Source organism: Oppia nitens, unplaced genomic scaffold, assembly GCF_028296485.1.
Source record: "Oppia nitens isolate AA-2021 unplaced genomic scaffold, nextdenovo-longstitch-racon4-pilon3 scaffold13_pilon_pilon_pilon, whole genome shotgun sequence".
Classification (NCBI taxonomy): Eukaryota; Metazoa; Arthropoda; class Arachnida; order Sarcoptiformes; family Oppiidae; genus Oppia; species Oppia nitens.
The window spans coordinates 2009820-2037815 of NW_026533192.1; the positions used below are offsets into that span (position 1 = coordinate 2009820).

The following is a 27996-nucleotide window of genomic DNA, read 5'->3' on the forward strand; positions in this document are numbered from 1 at the left end:
AATTTGAAATCAATGTCATAAATAACAAAAAGACATCAAATGAAGTAAAATTCATATAATTTTTTAAAAGTGTTATTCATAGTATTATATATTCAACATTCATAACAAAATTTTAATAATTTAATTTTGTTGTAAATTTATTGACCCATTAATACTCAAACTATTTGTTTATTATTAGATATCACTGAATCTGAAGGAAAACTTGATTTTTGACAAATATTTAATATATAAATACAATATATATTCAGAGCGTATCATAATAATAGTTCCGACAATTATTTAAGACTTTATTATCATAAATACAGTAATAAATTGTTTAGTTAAGTGTAAAAACAAAATTGTGCTGTTTTGTTATTACATTAAATAACTTGATGATTGTGTTTATTTTTATTCAATTTGTACATTAAATGATAAAAATCAACTATAAAAGATTGAAATTTAATAATATATTAAATATATTTATTAAAATCAATTGTCTAAATGACTATAAGTTTATTTTATATTATTGTTTTTATTGTATTATATTTAAAGTACTGTATTATAAATGTTGTACAATTTATAACTATTTTTAAACTGATTCATTTAATGTGAAAATTTAATACATTTTTAATCATATTTTATTTAAAAAATTTGTGTTAAATTAGTGCAAATAACCTAATTGTTCAGTTATATAACTAATGTCGCTTTTTCAGGAATACCGTTATATTTTATTGAAATATAACTAATTATATTACTGTTTTTTATTTTAATAGATAATAATTAGCATAAATATGAAAATATATATATGAAAAAGTGTTAATAAAAATAACAATGTTAATAATGATTAAATTTATGTGTTATTAGCAATGAAGTATAATTATTAAAAATTTATTTGTATTAAATATTTATTTATCAAGTTTAAGATAATTATTAACAAATTCAATGAATATAAACGATTTAAACGATTATTGTTTGAAAGAAATTTTGAAACAACTATCACTTTACGACAAACTTAAATGTGAATTAGTTTGCAAATCATGGCATCACTTGATTTGTCAGGTATTGACACAACAATTGATTATTACAATTAATGACTGTTATGATGGTATTGATGGCAATAAAATGTTGCAATGTTTGCATAAATACATCGATAGATGTACTAATTTGAGATCAATTAATTGTAATGACTGTCATATTATTAATGACGATATAATAAAACTTATTTTAAATAAATGTCATCGACTTATGAGCTTTAGATGTGATATATGTATGACAACATCGCAACTTGAAGTGCTTACAAGTGGTAAATATACCCAACAGTTGACAGATATTTGTCTAATTAATCAAAGTTTTGATGACAAGTCATTGAAAGTGCTTCTCAGTGGTTGTCTTAATGTTAAGACTTTAAATATATCAAATAACGATAGAATTACGGGAGAAATAAGTCTTAAATGTCTTAATGAAAGTATCAATAATTTAGACATTTCTGAGTGCCGTTATATTAGAGAAACAGGCATTAAATCATTGGTCTCTAGTAATGCTATTAATTTATTACATTTAAAGATCGGGACCTACATATCATATGATATTATTAAATTAATTGTCAACAAATTCAAGCACTTAAATCAATTATCTATTAATGCATTTTATTATCCACAAGAGTTTATACCAAATGATTTAACAGTTATATCAAAGCTTAAGAATTTACAACATTTATCAATACATAATTTGACACCACTTTTACACAATAATTTTGATCTAATTTTTATTCATATTATTAGATCACTGACTAATTTAAGATATTTGTCACTAATTAAAGTTCAAATAAGTGATAATTCATTAGAAAATTTGTCAAATCTGTGTCCATTAATTGAAACATTTAATTATCAGTATTCAATTTATCCATCAGTTATCAACAATGAAATCACTGATAATGGTATTAAATATCTTAAAAAATTAACTAAATTAAGACATTTGTCAATAATTGGCTATAAAATCATTAATAATAATAATAATAATAATATAATAGATAAATATTCTTCAGAAAACTGCAAAGAATTTTCAGAGAAATGTATTAATGATGTGATGTTTAAGACAAACTTTATGAATATAATGATCGACAAAATTAATAGCGAGGAATAGTTATAAATTTTAAATATTTTTTAAAAATTATAACTTCAAAACATTGAAACAAATTCATATGTTGTGAATCACTAATATATGACTGATAAATAACATGAAATATTTCAATTTAATGTCAAAATCAAATTATTCACGAAATACTGTATTTTGAAAATAATTTAGTGTAAATATTGGACTAATAATTAATGAAAAGCATAGTATTTGTACAATAATTTTATTGAATGATATAAAAAGCTTATTATGATTTGATGGCAGTTCTTGAGACACATATAATTGTTTTGTGTTTTTCTTTCCAATCGATATAATTGTGCCAAATGTCTAACCAGTGACTGATGGTTACAAACAAGACTGTCATTGGCATCAATACATAGATGTAGACATTCAATGCAATTACAATAAACAACACAATTGTTAATAAATATGTGTTAATAATGTTTTGTATGGTTCGCGGAACCACTCGGTAATGATTTCTTTGCCAGAGTTGAGTCAATAGTATCCCATTAAATACCGGTCCATATTTGCTTATCACAAATACGGCAATCATTGTGATAATTGATACAATTAATAAAAATGAACCTGTTATTAATTCCCGTTGAACTCCCGGTGCTTTAAGTATAAAGTGAAATATTGATAAGTTTGAGACAATGATAACAATGCTGTGATATGTCTGATTGCAAACATTACAACTGTTTTGTTTGTTAATATGAATCCATTGGGACAAACACTTGAAGTGAACCGAACCTACAGTTCCTTTGCAATTACAAGGACTTATCAAATCTGATTCTTGACTTTTTTCCAGACATATACGACACTCTTTTATCATCTTTTTATATTGTATTTGGTTTTTGATTTTTGCCACAAGAAGTTATTTTTCGGGACAATATTTTATACACTATTTTACATTTTTTTTTATTTCATTTTATGATTATTTTTAAATTCATCTCAATTTTTATATTTGTCTCGTGTGATACTAATTAACTATAAGTAATATTATAATGTTTTGTATTTTATATATTATATTTTTAATTAAATTACGTATAGTTATAACGATAAAACTTATTCCAATAACAAATAAATTTAATTTATAAATTAACTAAAATTTTATAAATATAAATGTTTATTAAATTAATAGAAATGAACTATTTATTTAAAAATCAAAAAAGTTAGAAAACAATATAATATCTTTTAAACCAAATGTTTTGAGAACCAAATTGAAGACTATTCTTGAAATTTGTATAATTTGTCGCATATTTTCTGAATTTTGCTCTATTTTTCTTATATTATCTCTTAATAAATCATTTATAGTTTGACTTTTTGTCACTAATTTATTGCAATTATTATGACATTCATTGTTTAAATTGGCATTTAATCCATTTATTTCCAGTAATTTATTTTCCGATAATGAATTCAATACGTATTTATTTACTTCTTTAGCCATCAAATAATGACTTTCAATAATGAGATGGTGTTCATCACCGGTAATACCATAATTATGAAGCACTCGTATGCCATCAAACAAGTCATCTAAAGTCCATTGCAGTCGTCTTTGGCAAACATCCCTTTGATTAATCAGTTTTTCATTGTAATAACTCTTCAGATCAGTTGATTGATCATTAAATGCCAATTTGTCGTTCAATTGTTTTAATCTATTATAAGATTGTAACACTTCCTCTGCCATTGAATTCACACGATTTATGGTACGACTTGTCATTGCATTTCATAAATTATCTGTCATTAGATTAATTTGAATTAATAATTATTATAGTCAACAGATATAATTGTTTGAAGCAAACAATGAAAATATCAATTAAATGGTGTTTTTTAGTTATAGATCCCGTATTAGTTGCTTATGTAGATTGTTGTCCAGCACGACCTAAACTACTTTAAGCTAAGCATAAACATAAAAAATATATAAATTAGTTATAACGAGACAACAATGTAAGACCTAAAGTAAAAAATAATTCAAATAATATATTTTTATGTAAATTATATATAATTTTTTTAGCAAAACTATATTTAATTGTCGACATTATTATTATGTTTGTCTGTTTAACTAAATTTTTCAGTTGTATTACTAAAACATTTTATTGTCTTTCATTCAAATTAAACCGTTGTTATAAAAGATTAGTTAATAAATTTTGTTTATTGACTAAAGATATGGATTCAAAACACATGAATTACCAAACATTAGACAAAAAAGCAATTATCAAAGGATTGGATAATTTAGGAAATACTTGTTATATGAATAGTTCGATTCAGGCTTTACATGCCATACCTGAGCTGAGACAACATATATCTCAAATAAATTGTAATAAACCGTTACATTTAAGTTTCAAGAAATTGTTCCATGAGTTGGACAGTATGACTGATGAGACAAGTGTTGATCCAACAAATTTTTGGCAAACTTTTGCTGAATTTAATTCTGAATTTCAAGATAAGGAACAACACGACGCTCAGGAGTTTCTTAGATATCTCATCAATGGATTACACGACGAGATTAATACAGTTCAGGCAAAACCTAAGACACAAACAGACAAACAAATCAATAGTAATAAGGCCTGGGATTACTATAACAAATATGTGGACAACTCATATTTGGTCGACTTATTTGTAGGACAGTTCAAGTCAACAGTTAGGTGTGATTATTGTAAACATGAAAGTTGTTGTTACGAAACATTTTGGGATCTCTCGATATCCATACCAGAAGTCGACCATCAGATCACTATTGTTGAGTGTCTTCGCTATTATTTCACAGACGAACAATTGACTGGCGATTCGATGCCCACTTGCGATACATGTGCTGCAAGACGTAGTTCAACAAAACTGTTGGCTTTTAGACGGACACCAAAAATATTGGTAATACAACTCAAGAGATTCTTGAACGACGGCAAAAAAATCTCGAGATTAGTGACAATTGAAACCCAAATTACAATCGATGGACTCGATTATAGCATCTTTGCATTGATCACCCATAAGGGACACACCTGTCTAAAAGGTCATTATGTTTGCTATTGTAAAGTTGATGACCAGTGGTATACATATGATGACGAAGAAATACATAAGAAATTTGAGATGCATTGGGACGACATACCCGGCTCTTACATACTTTTCTATAGGCAAATACCCGGTCCATCCCATCCTATTTAAGCCATAGTTTATAAATATTGTTGCAATTGTGTATAAAAAGATTAAATTCAATTATTATTTATTACAATAATAAACAATAATTATTAAAATAATGTTTTATTTATAACATTTAAAAAGTTTATTGTGTTATTTATTGGGCATTTGCACAATGGTTTAGAAAATAAAATCTAAGAATTAAAATAATTTATAAATAAATATCAAATGTTTTCTTTTGCAATGTTTTGCGATTGAATGAAATAATTTCTTTCGTTATTTAAAATGCGTAAAAATATAGTTAAACCAAATGATAAGCAAACTATTGATGACAATATTATTATAATCAAAGCTAATGTCGACACTTTATCGGTTGACTTTTGAGTTATTGAAATTTCAGGATTTTTATCTATTAAAATATTTTGTTTAAGACAAATATCATAAAATTGGGAACAATTGTATTGATTGACACTCTCAACGTCATGTTTCTGTTCATTTGCTAATTGATTGCATATATTAAAATTATAACTTTTATTATTATTATTATTAACGTTGATATTATCGACACAATCGACTAAATCATTGATACAATTATATGTGCAGTCAATGTGTTTGTAATGAAAGCAACAGAATATCGAGGCATTAAAACTATCAATTGATTGATTATTATTTGCGTCAAAACATTGATAACAATTGTATTCATGAGATATGTTTGTCCGACAATTAACATAACAATAGTTAATATATGTTTTATTGATTTTATCAATTGATGGCTCAGAAAATACATTTTGTGATTTAATAGTCATTTTAATCGATGAATTGTCTGATAATATATTCTCTTTATTGAATCCTATTATTGTCACATTTGATTGAAAAGTTGTAATTAGTCCACAACATACAGGTGCTAATAATGACATATTAATTGTCAATTGTATTAAGACTAGTATTAAGACTAGTTTTGTCATTTTATAAGAAACTTTCAATTGAATTGAATTTTGAATATAATTCGTTAGTAAAATATTGAATTAGTCTCGAACAGCAATATTCAAAATATTTAAGTATTTTATATTAACTTTTTTAACAAATCTATATTTTAGTTTAAAATAGAAGTTCAGATATTTAAACTGATTTATACATTATTATACTTTTAATAACTTATAATAATGTTTTTTAATATAAATATTTTATTTTCATAATTTCTAATTTTTTATAATAGTATTTTTAGTTTATCGTGTTATATAAGTGATATAAATTTTACAAAATTGGGTAAAAATAAAATGATCTTATCTTAGGTTATTTGGTTGAATAATAATTGAACAAATATTTTTCAAATATTCACCAAATATTTTAATATCTTTATTAATAAAACTTAACTTTCTATTAATATTCATGCTTTGAAATACTGTTATATTTGCAATAATTGCAATAATGTAGAGTAAGTATTGTTGGCGATTGCAACTTAATGTTTAATTTAAAACACTTAATTAATTAATTGATTGTTGAAGTAAATTAATTGACATCAATTAAAGACATAATTTAAATTTTGAAAATATATAAATCAATAGTGAAAATCGTTAAGTAGTTGAACCGTTAATACTGTTAAATATTTGAGAACAAACCATAATTGTTTGGTCCATCCATTGAGTGAACAGTTATATTGTGATTAATTTAAGACTAAAAACAATAATCAATAGTTATGGGCGGTTGTTGTGGTAAAGGACAAGAAGAAGCACCTCAGGAACAGCCTCAAGAGGGACAGACAGCCGAAGGAGAAGCTGCAGCGCAACCGACAGGTTCTCAACAGGGAGAGCAACCACCAGCACAACCATTGGTTGCCCCTCAAGAAGGACCGCCTGCGGCGCCGTCGAAATCAGGCTCTAAGGTCGCTCCGTCGGCCACGTCGGCCGCGTCGGCTGCGTCGGCGACTTCGGGTACCGGTGCGGGTTCAGTGTTCAGCAATACATCGCCTCAATCGTCATCAGCCGGTAATTCAATGGGCGGTTCGAATGTCGGATCTACCATATCATCGATGAAATCGCAGAGAAGTGCATTGCAACCCAATGCTAGCTCAACCAAAGGCGCGTCGGGAACTGGATCTGCGACCGGATCACAAGTGGCTAATTCCAGTGCTGGTTCAAAGGCCGGATCGGCTGTCGGCTCTAAAGCAGCTCCGGGATCAGCCACAGCTGGCTCTAAGACTGGCTCAAAAGTGGGTTCACAAGCGGCACCCGTAGGTTCTGCGACTTCACCTGCTCTCCCACGAAGTGCATCGGGTTCCAAGACAGGTGCCACTCCTGGTTCAGCTACCGGTGCAGCGGCTAGTGGTTCAAAAACTGGAGCTACTCCCGGTTCAGCTACCGGTGCAGCAGCTAGCGGTTCAAAAACTGGTGCACCGCCTGCGCCTCCCGGTTCGACAACCGCTACTTCGACGGCTGGATCAAAGACTGGCGCCACCACTCCATCCAAATCGGGATCAAAGACCACTTAAACAGCAAAAGGCCTCAAAAGATATCAAATGTCTGTTTTCACTATTGATCCATAAATTAGTATTTATTTTGTTTTGTTTTCTGTAAAATACGAACAAAATTAATAAAATGATGACTTGAATGCATTTATAGTTTATAGTAAATCAAATTTTTTTTAGAAACTTAAAAATAATTGATTTTTTAAAATTCAAAAATATATTATCATTTTTTATATTTGTAGAATTTTGAAATTTATTTATTAAAATAGATTTAAAAAACAATTTATTTTACTTGTAAAGTATACAATTATATAATAGCTAATATTAAATTAATTTTATAAAATTATAACAAAAAAGCATAATTTGTTAACAATTACTGTAAATATTATTACAGTGATTGGAGTACTCTATCTGATGAGTTGTGACGACAAAATGTTTTTTATAAATATAAATTACACGAGATTTAAATCAAATAAACTTTTTAAATAATTTTTTACTTTATTGGTTATAATTATATTTACTGTATAAATAAATTGATTAGACTCATCAAAATGTTTAGTTGGTTGCAAAATTTATATAAATTACTCAATTATGATTACACAGATGAAAATGTAAAGTATAAATAAAACAAATTGAAATTTTGTTAAATACATAATTGTTATGTTAATCGCATATAGAATTTGAAACAAACAGAAGATATTGAAAAAGTACAGTTAATTAATAAGTATAATGTAATCAATAAACTTATTAAAACTAATCAATTGGATAAATATCGTAAATTATTGCTTGAATTTTGTAATCAACAATCAATTCAGACATTTGATGAAGTTTTCAAACAAAGGTTTGAACAACAAATCTGAAAATATTAATATATAAATATATAATTTAATATATAATATAATATTAATTGTCTTTAATTTAAACTGACAGTTCATTTAGTGATGTCATACGTTTTGATTACGGCTCTTACTCTGAAATATTTAAGGCATTTGATAAAAGTAATAATCAAATGGTTGTCTTAAAAGTGATTCGTGCCTTAAGTGGTCAACTAATACAACAACTCGACAATTCAGAGTCGGGATCTATAACTACATTTGAAGATATCTTTAATGAATTTCAGATAAGCCAGTAATTAATATCATAAAAATTAGATATATTTTTATTTCAAATATATAACTAATTTTTAAATATATGTTGAATTATATACAGAACTCTATCGACTTTAAACTCTTCATCCGTCGACTTTAGTACCAATTGTTTTCCTCGAGTTTTATCAAAGTATTTGGTTTGCGGACAAATACCACAATATTTTTGTATCGATAATCCCAACGTTGAGTTAATGCAAATCAAAAACGATTTTCATAATTTGAATACATTTCGTATGTATTATGAAAATTAGTTATTAACTATTAATTTTTATAATTGCAAACAATTAATTAATTTAAATACTTGTAATAAATCAATAGCTCATGAATATGCTGTAATCATAATGACATTTGGAGGACAGTCTCTATGGAAAGTCATAGAAGTTATACATCTATTTTTTTTAAAAAAATAAATGTAACAAATATTAAAACATTTTTTAATTTATAGGATAAAAGTATAAATGCAAAGCAATTGCTTAGTGTTTTAAGACAAGTCATCATAGGATTAGCTGTGGCTGAGGCCAGGTTTGACTTTGAGCACAGGGATCTTCACGATTCAAATATAATAATTAGTGAAACTAATTGCGATAAAATTCATTTCATCCATAATTGCAAACATTATTATGTTGAGAGTCGAGGACTGAAAGCCACTATAATTGACACAACTTTTTCAAGGATTACAATTGGTTTTATTAAATTTATAAATATATGAATAAAAATTACTAACAGTCTATCAATAGATAATACAGTTTATTGTAAAGACTTAACAAATGTTATGGTATTCACGCCAACAACTAAATTGTCGGCTCAGGACAGGACTTATAAATCAATGGTTACTCTAACTAAGTAAATGATCATAATTTTCATTTTATAGTTTTATATATTAATTATAATAATTTTTTTGTTAGAAAAAATTGGAGTCAATTTTGTCCAAAAACTAACATTAATTGGTTGTTATTTATATGCAGAAGACTTTTGAAATCTCAGATAATCATCACTTCAAGTGACCAAAGAAGTAGATATCAGATTAAATACATTTATCAAACATTGAAGACTAAAAACTCATTGCAAGAAATTGATTTCATTAAACTTTGAAATTATGATTATTAATGATTATATTATTAAATATTTATCTAAAAATTTCTAACTTGATATCAAAGATTATTGTTTAATTTTAAAATACAGTATTTTATGAAATTATATTATTTTATAATAGTCTATATTATTATTATTAAATTAACTCTCAATTATTAATAGTTATAAATTGAGGATTTTGTGTATCTCATTGCCAATAGATGTCACAAATAATATTATTTTATGCTAAGCTATGCTTTTATTTAATCAAATTATGAATTCTTTAATAAATATATTAATTTATTGATAATTTTATGCAATTTATTACAAATAATGTAATTTTGTATATATTTTTATTGTAATATTTGTCAAATGATATGGTAGCCAATTAACAATAATGAAATTTTTAATATATATTTTTACTTATGCAGTACTTTACTGATACTTTTATTATATCACTAAATAGTTAATTAATCCATTGAGAATAGATTTAAAATGCTTATAATATAAACTGATTAATTGACCAACATCAATTTTAAGCAATAATATTTATATTACATAATTTTTATTTACTTTATGATATCTTATGTTTTAAATAAATAATCTTTATTAAATAAAAATAAAAATATAATAGATTTGATTAAATATAGTATTTATTTATTTATATAATTAATACCAACAATTAATATAAAAATATTTATATTTTTGTTTATATTTAGTAATTTTGTTAATATAGTATAAAATAATTTTTAATTTATTATTAGTACAGTTTAGATATAAAAAATGATTAAGTAATTACCGTTAGATGAGATATTATTATATATTACAGTACTTTACTTCTACTGTATATACTAATGAAATATTCAATCAATTTATATTAAAACATTAATGCATTGTATATGTTAGCAGATATTATACTTTTTTGGATTAAAATTTGTTATAAATGTTAATTATGATACATAAAAACATATAGAAACAATTATATTAAATAGGATATATCATTTTGTTTTATTTTTATTTATATAAATCAATTTTAACATTATATAATTTTATGATAAATACTTTAATTTCATTATTTTTAGTTATACAATATAGTTATTTATAATACAATATTTATTTAACTATATTGAATATTTATTTATAAGACTTTTAAGAAAAATAATAAAATAAAATAAAATTATCTTTACATTTAATTGATTTAATGTTAATTATAAATTATATATTTATTTAATAATATATTTGATAAAAAAACATTTTTAATGATAACTTTATTTTTTACAGCTATAATAGTAGTATCATATTTCTAACAAATAAAAATTATAATTATATTTATGTTTATATAAAAAAATAATTATTAAAATTTAAATGATTTTCAGTTCAATTGATGCTAATAACTAGTTTATTTGCAAGTAATCTATTAATAGTTACAAGTAATTTGTGTTATGCAATGTATTTGCAACAAACAAATTATTGTAATCGTAAATCCTATGTTTATAAATACAATATATGAATATATATATATAATTTATGAAAATGTCAATACTGTATTATATGTGATGTGAAATTTCAATGTAATTTTGATTATATTCAAAATAAAATTATTAGATATGAAAAGCAGTGATGCAATGCTAATGATTAGTCAAATACAAGTTATCTAATGACACAGATTTACTAATTTCCTATTTATTGATTTTATACTAATTTTAATAAACACTTGATATAAACCCATTTTTGTAATTGTCATAAAAATTTACATTTATTGTACATATAATTTCCTAACATTAATCATTATTTAATACAAATGTATTAAACAAAAATAACAATCCGAAAAATATTAAAATACTGTATTTTAATATTATTTAAAAAATATTAAAATACTGTATTTTAATATTATTTAAAAAATATTGTTATATTGTGAATATAATAATTTAGTTATATTAAATTTTTACATCACTCGGCATAAAATTTTTTGCAGATAATATAGTAATCAATTGTTGTATTATATACTATATACTATAATATATAGTATATATAAAATTGTTTGAATATATCATAATAAATCTGTTCAAACAAACAGTAGTTTAATTGATACAGTAGTGCATAGCATAACACATTAGTTTACAAAACGATTGATAAATATAATATAAATATTCAGTCATAAACTTCTTAGTTTCGCATTTAGATGGCTATCGTTTGCCAAAAAACTATTTTATTGTTGACTTTACTTTTTCAGGGATTTAGTTTATTTGGCAAACTATAGATATTTATATTGATAGAGATATTCATGAATAGGTGTCATAAAATTGCTATAAATTATGGTCAAAGAAATGACAATTTATTAGAAATAAGTAGTCTCTCTATGAAATCACTGTTGATCTGTGAAATCTCTCTCTCTCTCTCTCTCTCTCTCTCTCTCTCTCTCTCTCTCTCTCTTTATCTCTATTTCTTTTCCTATTTTTATGACATCAATAAAAACATCTAACCTTAGCTTTAGGTAAACTAAAAATGTTTTTCATTTCATTGATATCTAAAAATTTATTTCATAAGGAAAAAGACGTTCAGATAAAATTCATTTGACTTAAAATAAAATTTGTCACATAAATACTGAACACAATATATGATATATATAAATAAATATATACGCTATACTATTACAGTATAATAAAAAATACTTTATATGTAATATTTGTATTTTTTATTTTCAAGAATATATTATTTAAATAGTAATATTAAGCCATACATTATATTCAATTATTCCCAACAAATAATTAGTTAAAATAATGAATGAAAACAAGTTATTAACTATATTTAAAATATTTATCATTTGTGATGGATTAACGAAACACAGATATAAAATGTAATCACATAAGGGGCGATTCACATATTACGTTCGCACTTTTTAAGAAATCTAGACCCACTCCCTGACCTATGTTCGCAATTGTTCGCATGTAGTCATTTAAATAAATTACGTTTGCATTTCCCTAACTGCTTACTCCCCACCACTAAGAAATAAAATATCTAAATGCGAACGTTTTTAAAGTCTCTACCCCTCCCCTCCTTTTTCGCAAAAGTTTGCTTTGGCCAATCCCCCTCCCCTCAAGTGAAAACGTAATATGTGAACCACCCCTAGTGTAATTCACAACATTTATAATGTTAATTGACTATCTTAACATTTATATTTTTTTTATAAATTTCTTACAATATAATCATAGTAAATATATAAGTTATATTAAATATTTCTAACTAAAAGATTATTTATTTTTAAATATTAATATAAAAGTAACTTTTTAATAAAAATAATCAATTGCGTAAATTACAATATAAATATTGGATATATTTATTATAAAATTTTAAAAAATTCTTGTTAAATACATTATAATTTTTCATATATAATTATTTAATTAATGTCTTTTTTATATTAATTTATTAATATTCTAATAATAAAATTGAAAAATACCAAACATTAATACAATTATTTCATTTATTTATAAACACTTATAATATATACTGTATATATATTGTAATAAAATCATTATAAACTTATATTTATAAAAAAATATTTTAACTATTAAAATTGCATTATTGACTCAACTATAAGTTTTCACAAATAAAATATCAATGACTTTAATACAATAGTAATACAATTTTTAGCGAATATGACTTATATATCACTTTCTTTAATATATAAATTTGAATGTCATTATTATCTATGATTTATGGCACTCTCTTGGGTTTATAAAAATATATAACTTATTTATTTCTATTTTTTATGGTTTTATTGTATATAAAATCAGCCAAATAATATAAATCCAAAAAATATTGAATCAAATGTTATATAAAATATTACACAATATATAGAAAATTTATTTTGTTTGTTTAATGAGATTTTAATCTTAATACAAAAATACTATATTATTTTAATGGTTTACATCAATTTATTATTAGATTTATTTACTGTATTACAGAATATGATATCAGTTTTTATTAGACATTATTAACATTTAAAAATAGTATTATTGCTTAATTTAAGACTTTATTAATGTTATACATAAACATTAAATAAATGAGGTATATATATATATTATATACTGTATATATTAAAAAATATTGCATAATATTTTATTTAGTGTTTTTAGTAATGCATTAGTTTTTTGAATTACTGATTTCATTGATTTTGCATTTGAATTACACTACAAAAATAATAAAAGATTGAATGAATATAATGTATTATAAAAAATATTTGACTTATTATAGAATATTATTCATACATTTGTACCAAAATATAAAAAAGAGTATTCAGAATAAAAGGCAAACTTATTATTGATGAGTGTTTTCCACTAAAAAAATCAGTGATTGCAGTGTCTGACAGACTGATAACACATCAATGAGAAAAAATATATGACATTAACAGTGATTTTGATTGACTCTTGAGACTAGACTTTATATATATTTTGTTTTGTTTTGCATTCCTAACAAATGTAACAAAAAAATTACAGCATATTTTAGGTCAAAGTCTTATTTACAATTATTTTTTTTGGTTTTTAATAAATATATACAGTATATATCGATAGTTTTATAATCAGAAAAATTATTTTGATATATATAGTATATATTAAAATTTTTGTTAAGTATTTGTAAAAAATTAAATTATATTTAAAATAAAGTATATGTATTTCTGGCAAAATTTAATTTAAATGATAAATACATTTTATAACTTGTAGATATTGATCTATCATTAAATTTTAGTTGTAATTTAATTACTTTACTGAAAAATTTGTAAAAAATAATATAATTTAAATATAAAATTTATTTTTACTTAAATAATAAAATTTGTAAAATATAAAAGTTATTTTTTAAAGTGTTTAAATTCAATTTTTCAATTAACAAAATTATATTTTTAAATTTTGATACAAGTTTAAGTTTCAAATCATTTTATTTAGTTTATTAAAATTACAAAAAATAAAAATAAAATTTATTAAGTTAGACTCATAGAGTTGATGTATGAAAACACCTTATAGTTAGAAGTATATACTGTATATATAATATTATTTAAATTACTATTAATATTAGTGTGACATAATAATATTGTGCAATACAGTATACAGTAATTAAATTAACAATATAATATCATTATTAGCATAAAATAAATGAAGTTATTATATTATAATTTTAACTATTTTATTAATAATACATTTTAAAACTTCTATTAATATCTATCTTATATTTATATTATAGTTTATGACATTTCGTGTGACATGTATGATGTTATGTAAAAAATGAAATATATTTTAGTCTATAAAAGTTAATATTGTATCGTAAAAATATTTTATAAATAATTATCTAAAATATGTACATTTATACAAATATAAATACAGTAGTTTAAATGAAATGATAAATAAATTGATTTTTATTTGAGGTTTCATGAAAAACACACCAAAAAAATGTACTTACAATATATCGTATCAATTGACAACATTTATATGTTTTTAATTCTTAATATTTTTTATTTATAAATTTAATATATTAATGTATTTGTTACATATGTAATATAATATGAAGACATAGCAAAAAGTTAGCAAATAATTAGTTTGTTTGACTCCAAAAAATATCATTATTTTAAAGTTAATGATAATTAATGATAAAACGACATCTAATGTGATTTTATTTATAACCATATATTATATGATAAATTCTATATAAAAAAAGATTTGAGACATCGATAAAATGGGAATTTTTGTTGATACTATATTATTACAGTAAGTTTTTTTGATATATAATATTTAATGAAAATATAATGAGTAAAATCATCAGTGACTTTATGATATGTGAGCGCCCAGAGGCCTATGCTTTGCCTTGTCATCCGTTTTATGGTTTATAATATAGCAGATGTCGACAACACTATTGTCTTAATATTTTTATTCATTGCATTATAAAAGTGTCAAATATTTTGATATTAATATTTTGTTTGCTAAACAATAGACTTGTGATAAAATTATAATAAAAACATAATGGTTTTTAACACTTTTTTTAGTTAATGGTATTGGTATTATAGTACAGTATAATGCATTAGAAAATTTTTACTATACTGTAGTATTGTACTGTATAATCACAAAATAGTTTTGTTAGACTATTAGGATTTAAGTCAAATAAGGTTTTTTAACTTAAAAAATTATAATTATAATATATATATATTAATTTCATGTGACTCTGAATGTGAATTCAACATTTAAAGACTGTATATCTCATTAACAAATAATTTAATAAGAATTTAAAGTAAAAACTAATTAAGAGATTTCGTGTCAAACTTCAAATTAGTTTTTTTCATATCAAATAAGTTGTCAATAAAATCAAATTCATTATTTAATAAAGTATTACATCCTTATCTTTATTTACTATGCTTTACCTCACATGTAATGTCTTAATAGATGTTTAATATACAGTATATTAAATATAATATACTGTATATATTTCTCATATAAAGTTATTACATAAATTCAATATATAATACTTGAAGTGAGGGTTTTTGAAATTCCTATCAAAATATATAAGTAATTGAAATTACAATAACAGAAACTATTGAATAATCACTGATAATAAATGTCAAAAATGAGATGCATTTTGCAAATCAATCTCAACAAAAAATAAATAAATTTTAAACTAATATATTCACTAAATATTTGATTTTTGAGTTAACTTTCATCGTCTGTACATTAATGGTGTGTTTGAGAACAAACCTCACAATTAAAAAACAAAATGTGTTCACATTATGACAATATATTTTGTTTGTTTTTTCGATATTTTTTTGATATTTTATGAAAAAATATTTTTTCATTTTATTTTACAAGTATTTTGTTTTCTTTTTCTGTAAGTGTAAACTAGGGGTTAACCCATAACAGTGATGATAGCATTCCTTCAAATTTATGCTACATATCAGCACAAATGTACATAAAAAGCAAAAATTATTTGAATTGCTTTTAAACACATTTATAGTTAGTTTCAGAAAAAAAATAAAACGTTAAGTCGTGGCAACAAAAAGGACAGCATATGTTATGTTGTGTTGAATGTATGGTTCAGCAGATCTGTCAGCAAAAGAAATGCAAACTTAAGATATAAAATACAAAGACATATATAGTTTGAAGAGTTTGTAACACAAGAGGTGCCACAAAAAATGCCATTTCTATTCAAAACGATTGGAAACCGTAGTCTCAGCACGTGTTACACAAATACTAGTCATACCATAACAATGCAATTATAGTGTGATGAATATTTCAATAGAAATGTTTCTGGGCTTCACTTGCCTACCTGTGCGGTATAAATGGCTAAATAGTGTGCCTTTAAGTAAAGGCATAGAGTGTCAAACTTGTAATATAAGGTTCACTACGATTTTCACGCCTAAACACGGGATTAACTCAATGTGCGGCTATCTCTCAGTATGTGATGCCATAACTTTGAGGCATACCTTTAAGCAATTGATATTCAACTTAAAAGACAATTAGTTTTATGTAATAGTTTTGTAAAATTATTTAAAATTTGTTGCAAATAATAGTTATGTGAGGAAACGTGTCTCTCATTTATTATATAATATTTTTTGCTTATCTATAGACATTTGTTTGTATGTGTACTACACATTGTGTAGCACTGGTATGCATAGTAATCTCACATCCAATATCATCATTACAATCCCTATGGGGTCTCTATTCATACAACTCTGCCAATTGTTTTGGTACCTAAATCTCTCTCTCTCTCTCTCTCTCTCTCTCTCTCTCTCTCTCTCTCTCTCTCTCTCTTCAATTTCAATGCAAAACAAATTGCTTTTTTCACGCATTGATTTTCAGTAAAACTTATATATATATTCGGTTCTCAAAGTTGTCTACAATAATATACTCCTTTTCTGACAATATATTTCGTGTGTATATATTATTGACAAACACTCACACTATTTGATGGCAAACATCGGTTAATATAATGTTTTGCATTAACTATTGAAACGAATAGTTGAAACAGCATTTGAAATGTTTTACTAATCATTCAAAAGGTTTACAACAAATATGTAAATCAGATGTTATTTACAGTATTTTTCTGGTAAATGCTTTTCCTTCTATTTTTTATTTTTTTCAAATTGTATTTTTGTTAAACTTTTTTCAAGTCAAATGCATACTAAAAATTCCAAACGTTTAGATTTGCATATATTAATAGATATTATAAATATAAATTTTATATAAAATTTTTGTGTTTTATATCATTTCCTTTTTGTTGATATTAAAGTAAAATCTATTCAAACTTTTTATGACTTTTCTCTTTCATTGTATCCATTGATTTACTCATTCGTAATGTATGTGTATTCAGGCATTTATTTACTGAAAAAAATAAAGAAACTTTAATTGACTTTATCTTCCTTTTAAAGTAAAAATTAAATTATTTGCATTAAATCTTTAAAAAAGTAAAAAAACTAATACTTATATTAATTTTTAAGTTTCCATATAAATTCATATAAAACTAAAATATTTTTATATAAACAAACAATCATACAATACAAGATCACAATTTAATGTCTATATGTTTTTATATGGCATATATGGTTATGAATACAAAGATATTATTGTGTTATTATAATATATATATATATATATATATTTATAACTATAATTATAATCCATACTTATATAATTATGTTTTAGTAATACTAGAAATATAACTTAATTTTTAAAAATTCAATGCTTATTATTTATTTATCAAATAAACTTAAAAATGATTGCAATAGAGGAAAGTTTATACTAAGTATACAATTTACTGTACATTATGTGCCAAACCATTGATTGTGATCCGAGACATACCGTTTCCCTACGGTTCCGGTGTCTGTCTCTGTATAGTCTATATGAAAATGTTGTCATTTATTTACATTTCTCTTTGTGTATTATAAAGTACATAAAGTACAGTACTTCCCAATCATAAGCAACTGAAAGCCACTCTCCCCTCAAATTTATTTGATATTACTTTATATTAATATTTTAGTTAATATGAGTCTTATATTTGGATAACAACACCAAAAATATTTTATTCAAAACACAATGGCATTCATTTTTATAAATAGAGACCAATATTTTTTATTTTTAATATATTATATAATTATATATTAATTTGTTTAAATGTTTTGTGAAACACCTAAATATGATATTATAACATTAAATATATAAATATAAGTTAAATATTATACAATTATGAAATGAACATAAAATATAAGTATATAATATAATTACTGTCGACTAAACTATACAAAATTACTGCAATTACTAATAATAATAAATATTAAATTTTTTAATTAAAAAAGTCGATTATTTGTCCTTAAATTTTATAATTAATTGATTAAAATTTTTCTGTAATTTACAAATTATTGTCATTTTTGCAAGACATTCAAATTTCACTAAACATAATTTTTTAACTATAATGATTATTTAAATGTTGCAATGATAAATCACCATGACAAAATATTCTATTATAAAGTAATCGACTAAATGATTGTTTAGATGTTTTCAATTTTTTAATATTTTTATTAAAAATTGAATGACAAATAATATTGAGTACCAAAGCTAATTTTGGTAAAACTAATAATTAAAAATTTAAAGTTATGTCAACCGAGTGGCAATATATTTGTCCTTGATTACCACATTAAAAACATAAGGTCTTCAAAAATGACATTGCTCATTTACCTAATTGTTAGGCGAAGATCAATAAAACGGTTGCCAAATATTATAATTTTTTAATCATTTTTAGTTATTAAATAAATTATATTTAAAATTGGGTAAACCTTCCGACAATATTTATATTATAGTACTTATACAGTGACAGCAAACAAAATGGTAACGAGTTTGATCTTAAATAACAATTAAATTAAATTTATTTTAAATGTCTAATGAGTTTAATATGATCACCCATATGTTTAAATATAAGATAATAATTTTTAAAAATAAAAAATAGCGCATTCTGTATGTCTTATAGAGGAAAGCGCTTCCACTTAGTTTTGACGGTTTTCCACAGCAATTGTTATCATTACGTTATCATCTTTTTCGGTAATAAATACATTATATTCGGCAGATATTTTACATGAAAATTCATGCCTCGTCATTGGTGACCACTTTTTCATACTTTTATCTATTATATTAGCTTTCATACAAATTTCATGGCGTAGTTTTATTAAAGGGGTTCTCTATGTTTAACGTTAAGTACGTAAACTTGTTTTTTAACCAGATCTGGCTTGATGTCCAGCGATATTATTTGCATTAAAAATTATTTTTTAAATATTTTTTTTATCTTTTGTAGTAATATACATATCACTGATTATGTATTTAACAATTTTTACAATATATAGTTTTTTAAAATCTCAAATTATCATATATTATGAATATTGTTGAGCGGAAAAGTAGTGGAAGGGTCACCCACTACTGAAGGTGATAACAACACACCAGACATTATATGATACTCAATATATGTAAAAAACAGTTTTTTGATAAATATATTACTGTTTGATATATAATTCATATTTTTAAATAATATATTACAGCTTAAAATTAATTTCAAACTCGTTGCCATTTTGTTTGCTGTCACTGTAGATATGTGTTAATATTTATATATAAATTTATATTATTGTAAACTAAAAATATAATAACAATAGATCATTAGCAAAATTATAGTAAAATTGATAAACTATGATGTATTTGTATATTAATTTTTTGTAATCAATTGTATGAATTTTAAATAAAAATATATTTAAAAACTATAAATAAATATTAGTGAAAACAAATATTTATTCAATATATTGTCATTTATGTAATAAAATGTATTTAATATAATTTACAATAAAAACATCTATTTGTAAGTTTGATGCAAAATTAATATATATATAGTTTAGCAAATAAAATAAACAATGAAATATTTATATAAAATAGTATATATTATATTTTGCAAAATTATATTTTAAAAAAATACAAAAATTAGATAAAATAATATTGATTTTGATTTAGAATTTAGTCGTAAAATCTTTGCATAATTTTTTATAATACATAGAAAAGTGTTTTAAAATCGATTATCATTTAAGGGATGAAAAAAGTAGATTAGATACAGACTATGCATAACTATGTATTATATAATTTTATATACAGTACTCTTTTTGTCTATTGATTATGACTTTCGTTTATAATATTTTATTAAAAACGAAAGTCATAATCAATATTTATATATACATATATATGTCTCATAACTTTTATATTTGTCTTAAAGTGTATCGATATATATAATATCTATAATATAAAATATTACCTTTTCATCGATTTATTTGAAGAGTCATTCATAATAGGTTTCAAATTTCAATAAAATAGATGAAAAGATATGTTTATTTTTTATGTGTATAGATTTTACGACAATCATTAGGAGACAACTAAGATATTGTCCAATAAGTGAAAATTGCTTTGAGTAACACTTTTCTCATCATTACTTTTATGATGAATTACAAACCAATAATAAACACAATTTTATTACACAGACATAACAGTAATAGCAATAACAGTACACAATAATAATGGCTATGTGTGCGGTATATTGACAGTCACTCTAGAGATATTCAATAAAATTATATACAGTATATATATATATTTGATAAAGTTTTTATATACCGTATAAATTTATATATTGATAACATTATATTTATATGGAGTTGTTTTATACCATACAATTCTTATGTGTTATGTATTTGATATTTATATATTTATTGTAAGATTTATGTTTATGTTTTTTCTTTTTATATACATTAGTATAAATTAAAGTCATATCAGTCTAATAAAATAAAAACAAATTATTTAAATCTTAAAGAAACTGAAAGAAAAATATTAATTAATTTTTTTTTAATAATATTAATACAGTATATTGTATTATAGCACTAAAATTAAATTATTATGAGTTTTAACAATAAAAATCATTGTTTTCTTCTTAAAAATATTCTAAATGTTGTTTATAAATATACTTAAGATTTATTTGTTTAATAAAAAATTAATATACATTACTAACTTATATAAAGTAGATAATAAAATCAATTAAATTATATACAAACTATACATTAGTTTAAAATAAATATATTTAAAATGATTATATTTAATGTTATTTAAAAACATTTTTGCCCATTAATTAACTTGAAGTTGACTTATCTATTAATGAAAATTTTTACTGATTAGTAAAACTCCATTTACTATATTATCTAAGAAATGTTTAGTAAATAGTGTTAAAAATTATAATTTAAACACTAACAAAATCAACTAAATTCTTACTAAAATTTAAATTTTTTATCACTAAAAAATATTTTAAAATCATGATTAAAAATATAGCAATAACTTTTAGTGCAATAATGTCAATGAGTGGTTTAAGTTGTCAAATAAAAAATGAAATACTCAGACATTTTTGTAATTTAATTGTAGATATCATTAAAAAAATCACTTTTAAGTTAAATTTTGGAAAATCTTCGATTATATAAAATTCTTGAAGACATTAACCCATTGACAACTTGTCATAAAAACTGATTTATATATTTGTTAACTACATGTGCGGTACAGCTGCTGGTCCTCATGTAGTCGTGTTTATTAAGAAACGTTTTCAATTCACAAGTCATTGAATTAAAAATGAAAAATAATTTTGAATAGTATTAATAAAGATTTATTAGACATGAAATATGTACAATAGTTTTTTATTTTAAATTATAAATTTAAATATATAATCTCTCTCTCTCTCTCTCTTTCTCTCTCTCTCTCTCTCTCTTTCTTTCTTTCTTTCTTTCTCTCTCTCTCTCTYTCTCTCTCTCTCTCTCTCTCTCTCTCTCTCTTTCTCTCTCTCTCTCTCTCTCTCTTTCTTTCTTATTTTTATTTATTTATTCGCTCATTCATAAATTTTATTTATTTATTTTATCACAATTTTTAAAAAACAATTTTTAAAAAACAATTTTTAAAAGTGTTATGTATAGTTGTTATGTCCAAATGTTTTTCATTTAATTTTAAAAACTTAGTTTTTAAGCACATTTATATTAAAAACCAGTAAAATATTAATTAGTATAATATCGAAATAATGATTTACAATATTGCATAATATTTAAATGTCAATAATAATAATAAAGTTTTAACTTACAACTGCTAAAGTATTGTTTATCACATATTAACTAACTTTAAATTACTTATAATTAAATCAGATTTATTTATTTATAAATATTAATAAATAATAGTAATACAATATTTATTAATTTTTCTGTCGATTGCATATAAAAATATATAATAACTTCTATAAGTTTCTTAAAGAAATCATATGTTGTTAATTAAAATTTATTTACATTTTTTCTATAATTATTAAATATATACTAAATTATAAATAAAACACAACACATAAAATAAACGGTTTGAGAAAATGGATTATAATTATGTTCACAATTTGAATGAATTTAATATATGTAGAGTTGATAGAAATAATTTCAATTACCGTATTAAACATAATAACAATAATTCGTGACTTTTGAATTTTTTTATTGATTTTTATTATATTAAAAACTGTTATGATTTATAATAAATATTTATATATATATTACATGAAAAGTAATGAATGTGTTAATCACTTAATTTTTGTAGTACTGAAGTCTGAAAATCAATTCATTAGCTATTTTTGTTTGCACGACTTAATGCTATGTAATCTCAACATTCAAAAGTTTATTTTATTATTAAATAAATATTATTATAATATATATTATTATAATAAAATATAATATTTATTATACGTATATACGATGTGTAAATTTATGTTTAATTTTAATCTTATAGTATATATTCTAAACCATGTTTTATTATTATATAAGTAATAAACTTTCTATAAATAATGTTAAAATGTTTTTGCATACAATTAACAATTCATTTTTTAAAATATAATAAAATTAGATTTTGAAGTAATTTAGTGAATAAATGATTGATAAATAGAGATTAAGACAACTTATAGATCAATATTAAAATTAATTATTTTATTTTGTTTTTTTAATAAATTATTAATTTTTATGTTTAATAGATTGAATTCTATTTTTATATAAAATATAATCTAAATCATTCATCTTAATTATTAAAAATATTTTTGTCATTTACATAAATAACTTATAAAAAAATAAGACATAAGATAAAAATAATGGCACATTAAATGTGTATAAATATGTGTGTATTGTGAATGACATTTTTATATGTAATTTAAATGATTTTATATTATAAATCTGTTTTATTTGTTTTTTTTTTATTATTATAATATACTCTATACTACTGTACGGTATAATAAATGTAATGATGTTTTAGTGATCATCAATAAGAAGAGCATATCATAAGTCCTATAGATATACAATCCGTTTGTTTTTTGTTTATCTTCTAAAAGCAAACATTGACTCATCTTTGGGTCAGTCCTTCAATGTTATGATAAGACATCAGTTTTTATTTCTTAACATTATTTGGTTTTAATAGTTAATATTTACCAACATTTATAAGATATCTTAAAAAAATATTTTCTAATATACAATTAATTATAACTTTAGATTCATTATATACTGGTTTTCCATTGATTTGTAAATTATTTATCATTTATTTTCTAATTTAAAGCAATTATTTGCCGCTTATCTCACACTTAATCAATTTATCTGTCTCTCAATTTTAAAAAAATAAACAGTAATTAAAAATAAATATATAAATAATTTTATATACTATCATTTTTTTGTTTGTTTCATGTGCTTATATTCTAACTTTATAATACAATGCTAATAAAAATTAAACCATAAAAATTTGAAAAACTAAATTTTAATTTTTTCCTAAACTTAAATTAAGTAATTCCACATACAGTGTGTTTTTACAATAATTTATACTAAATATTATACAATAAACCGGTTTTCATACTGCATATTATCAAAAATACTTATTTTACGGATTAAAATTTTTTGATTGAAAAAACAGACAAATAAATGAACCGTAATATTTGAAAACATAGTTCACATCTCTATATATTATAATTCAATTTTTATATAAATATTTTTTACAATATTAATTGAAATAATAGTCTCATTATTTAAATGGTATTATAGTTTTAAAACATTATATGAAATTTACCGTATATTAAAAATTAAATATATAAAACTTTACCTTTAAATAACTTATAGCATATTTATTAATAATTTTTAAAACTATAATAAGCCGATTATCAAAATTATTATGTTTTCTATAAACAAAAATTTATTATTTTTATATTATTTAAATTATTACAAATGCAGTATATTTAATTAATTAAAATAAAGAAATATATATAAAGCGTAATTAAAAATATATATTAAAAAAAAACTTTACCATATATTTAATTTTGCATTTATATTATTTTTAATATGTATTAAATATTTTATAATATAAATACTGTAGTAATAAAACTTAAAAACTTTATTAGTTACAGTATTAAAACCAGTTGAGAATGTTAGATAGCATTGCCATAAACAAATTTTAATGACATCAATTACTGTCATTATAATAGTATAAATAATAATATAAATAATAAAATATCCTAATTGCTAGAGTTTTCTCAACATTTCAATATTATTAACAAAATATTCATTTCTGATAAATATTATTTGATATAACTTATATTATGCTAAACATACATATTTAAAATTAATCATTTTATTATAACAAAAATTAAAATTTTGGTCATTTTGACCATGTTCATTAAATGATATAATGCTAGTTTAGAAAATCTTACATTTTAATGCTCTATACTAATAAAAAGTAAAAATTTCAAAATTACAATTTTTTATATTTTAAGCACTATTTTGTCTATATTCATAAAAGATGTCATTTTGATTTTGATACTTATATTTTCTTTATTAATGATTTAACCAAATTTAAAGTTGAAATTTTAAAAAACAATTATAGATTTTATAAAACAAACTTTTAATTTGTATTAAATTTTACAAATAAAATTCATTTTAAATTTACAACTTACTAAATTAGATTTAGAAATAATACAATATATTATATTATTAATTTACCTTTTTCACATTAAAATATTATTTTAATTTTTATTGAATTATATAATTATACAATTATAGTAAAGTATCTAAATAAACATTAGAGAGTATTTAAAGTAGATTTTAATCAATAATAATATTAAATATAATGAATAAAAATATAGACTTTAGAAAATATATGACAAAATTTTAATGTTTTCATTTAAATGTTTAGTTTTAAATTTAATGTAATATATTATACTTTATATAAGAGTTTTAAGTTTAAAAAACTAGTGATATTAGTAACAAACGTCTAATACATTAACAATTCTTTAGTAAAGCTTAATATCATTTTATATATTTTTTTCTTCAATATTTAACATTAAACTAAATTCATGTTAAGTCATTGATAAGCGCATCATAAGCGTTGTTAGATTTTAAATATGGGCTATATTTTTGGCTATTTTGGTGATAATGAGTGATATAAATAATATTTTCAAAGCCTCTATTTTTTATACAACATTGATAACACTAATTTCACTTTTGAATATAAAACCAATAAAATGATGTATAAAAACACTGTATACAAGTTTTACTATAACTCTCCCTAAACAACAAGATTTACTACAAAATAATAATAATGTAAACAAAGCATTATTTTTAACAGAAAATAGAATAAAAACTCAATAACTTAGAGCGACAAAAACGGTTATCACCAAAAGGTAAAAAACTAGCAGTTAGCCGTCATATTGAATTGTATGGAAAATTACATTTGGATTTATCTCAACAATTAAAATCACTAATAGGTGGTGTAACTATTAATATAAAAATACATCCAAACTCTCCCGATTTCTACTTAATGTATGATAAATCTATTGTTCCAAAAGTTAACATTATAGATACTAGACTTTATATTCATCGGTCAATTGTTCATTCACAAGTAGTACTAGCACATAATAAAATGCTTGAAGAAGATAAACCTGCACTATATTTTATTACCCGCCGTGAAGTAAAAACATGTACTATACCAAAGGATAGTATTGATTATTGTTTGAATAATGTTGAGAGTGGTGTTCTACCTAGAAGCTGTATATATCATTTGTTAGTAATGATGCTTATAACGGCTCTCAAACACTTAATCCATTTTATTTTAAACACTATAGTTTACGGCATATTGCTTGTTATTTAAATGGTCAACAGTACCCGCATAAACCGTATACACCTGACTTTCAAAATGATAAATATATTAGAGAATACTTTAGTTTATTTGAAGTTAGTAATCAGCTGAGCCATACTACTTGTGACATTACAAAAGATGAATTTGCCGAAGGTTTTTCAATATTTGCATTTAATTTCATACCTGACCTATCAGATGGCGTTGCAAAAAGTGGTTATGTATCTCCATTACAAAGAGGTGGACTTAGAATTGAATTAAAATTTAATTACCCTTTAGCCGAACAAATAACTGCTTTAATATATTGTGAATACGATAGTTTAATTGAAATACAGAAAAACCGATTTGCTGTTAAAGACTTTTCATGAATACATTAGAAATAAATAAATATTTTCGTAGCTGTATCAAGTATTATGGCACCTATCCTAGAGATGAATTACCTAATACTATACCTAATAACAGTGGATTAATTGTAAATACAGATAAAGCTAATCAACCAGGAGAACATTGGGTTGCAATATATAAATATAATAACAGTGTAGTTTATTTTGATTCATTTGGCTTACCCCCACTACACAAAGAAATCATAAACTTTATAAAAGACAACAGTAGTAGTGGTTGGTTCTATAACACTATTAATTTTCAAAGTGTATACTCAACTACATGTGGAAAATATTGTGTATTTTTTCTATCAAATTATTTCAATGGCGCGAACTTTGATAACTTTTGTAAAATATTTACTTTCAGTAGTGATATTAATGATAAGTTGGCAGATATGTTATACAGATGGCAGCTGTAGCTTATCACATTTGTATAAAGATATACGTCAGTATAGAGTGGTTTATAAACAAATGGAGAAACT

The 27996-nt window shown here is 22.5% G+C and overlaps 4 protein-coding genes across 4 annotated transcripts; 3 read left to right on the plus strand and 1 right to left on the minus strand.

Moving 5' to 3' along the window:
* Positions 1-2359: 2359 nt before the first annotated feature.
* Positions 2360-2997, minus strand: LOC128960548 (uncharacterized). The gene is made up of 2 exons (XM_054306665.1): positions 2806-2997; positions 2360-2727 (listed from the first exon to the last, which is right to left on the minus strand). Exons 1-2 carry the CDS (start codon positions 2942-2944, stop codon positions 2360-2362), a joined length of 507 nt encoding a protein of 168 aa, XP_054162640.1. The 5' UTR covers positions 2945-2997.
* Positions 2998-4192: 1195 nt separating this feature from the next.
* LOC128958531 (ubiquitin carboxyl-terminal hydrolase 2-like) lies at positions 4193-5268 on the plus strand. The gene has a single exon (XM_054304411.1). The coding sequence runs from the start codon at positions 4279-4281 to the stop codon at positions 5266-5268; it is 990 nt and encodes a 329-aa protein (XP_054160386.1). The 5' UTR covers positions 4193-4278.
* A 1669-nt stretch (positions 5269-6937) lies between these two features.
* LOC128960557 (uncharacterized protein DDB_G0282077-like) lies at positions 6938-7729 on the plus strand. The gene has a single exon (XM_054306677.1). The coding sequence runs from the start codon at positions 6938-6940 to the stop codon at positions 7727-7729; it is 792 nt and encodes a 263-aa protein (XP_054162652.1).
* Positions 7730-8296: 567 nt separating this feature from the next.
* On the plus strand, positions 8297-27502 carry LOC128960568 (serine/threonine-protein kinase haspin homolog). The gene is made up of 9 exons (XM_054306688.1): positions 8297-8316; positions 8636-8833; positions 8915-9084; positions 9172-9233; positions 9299-9536; positions 9591-9696; positions 9759-9865; positions 26767-27061; positions 27124-27502. Exons 1-9 carry the CDS (start codon positions 8297-8299, stop codon positions 27500-27502), a joined length of 1575 nt encoding a protein of 524 aa, XP_054162663.1.
* The last annotated feature ends 494 nt before the right edge of the window (positions 27503-27996 follow it).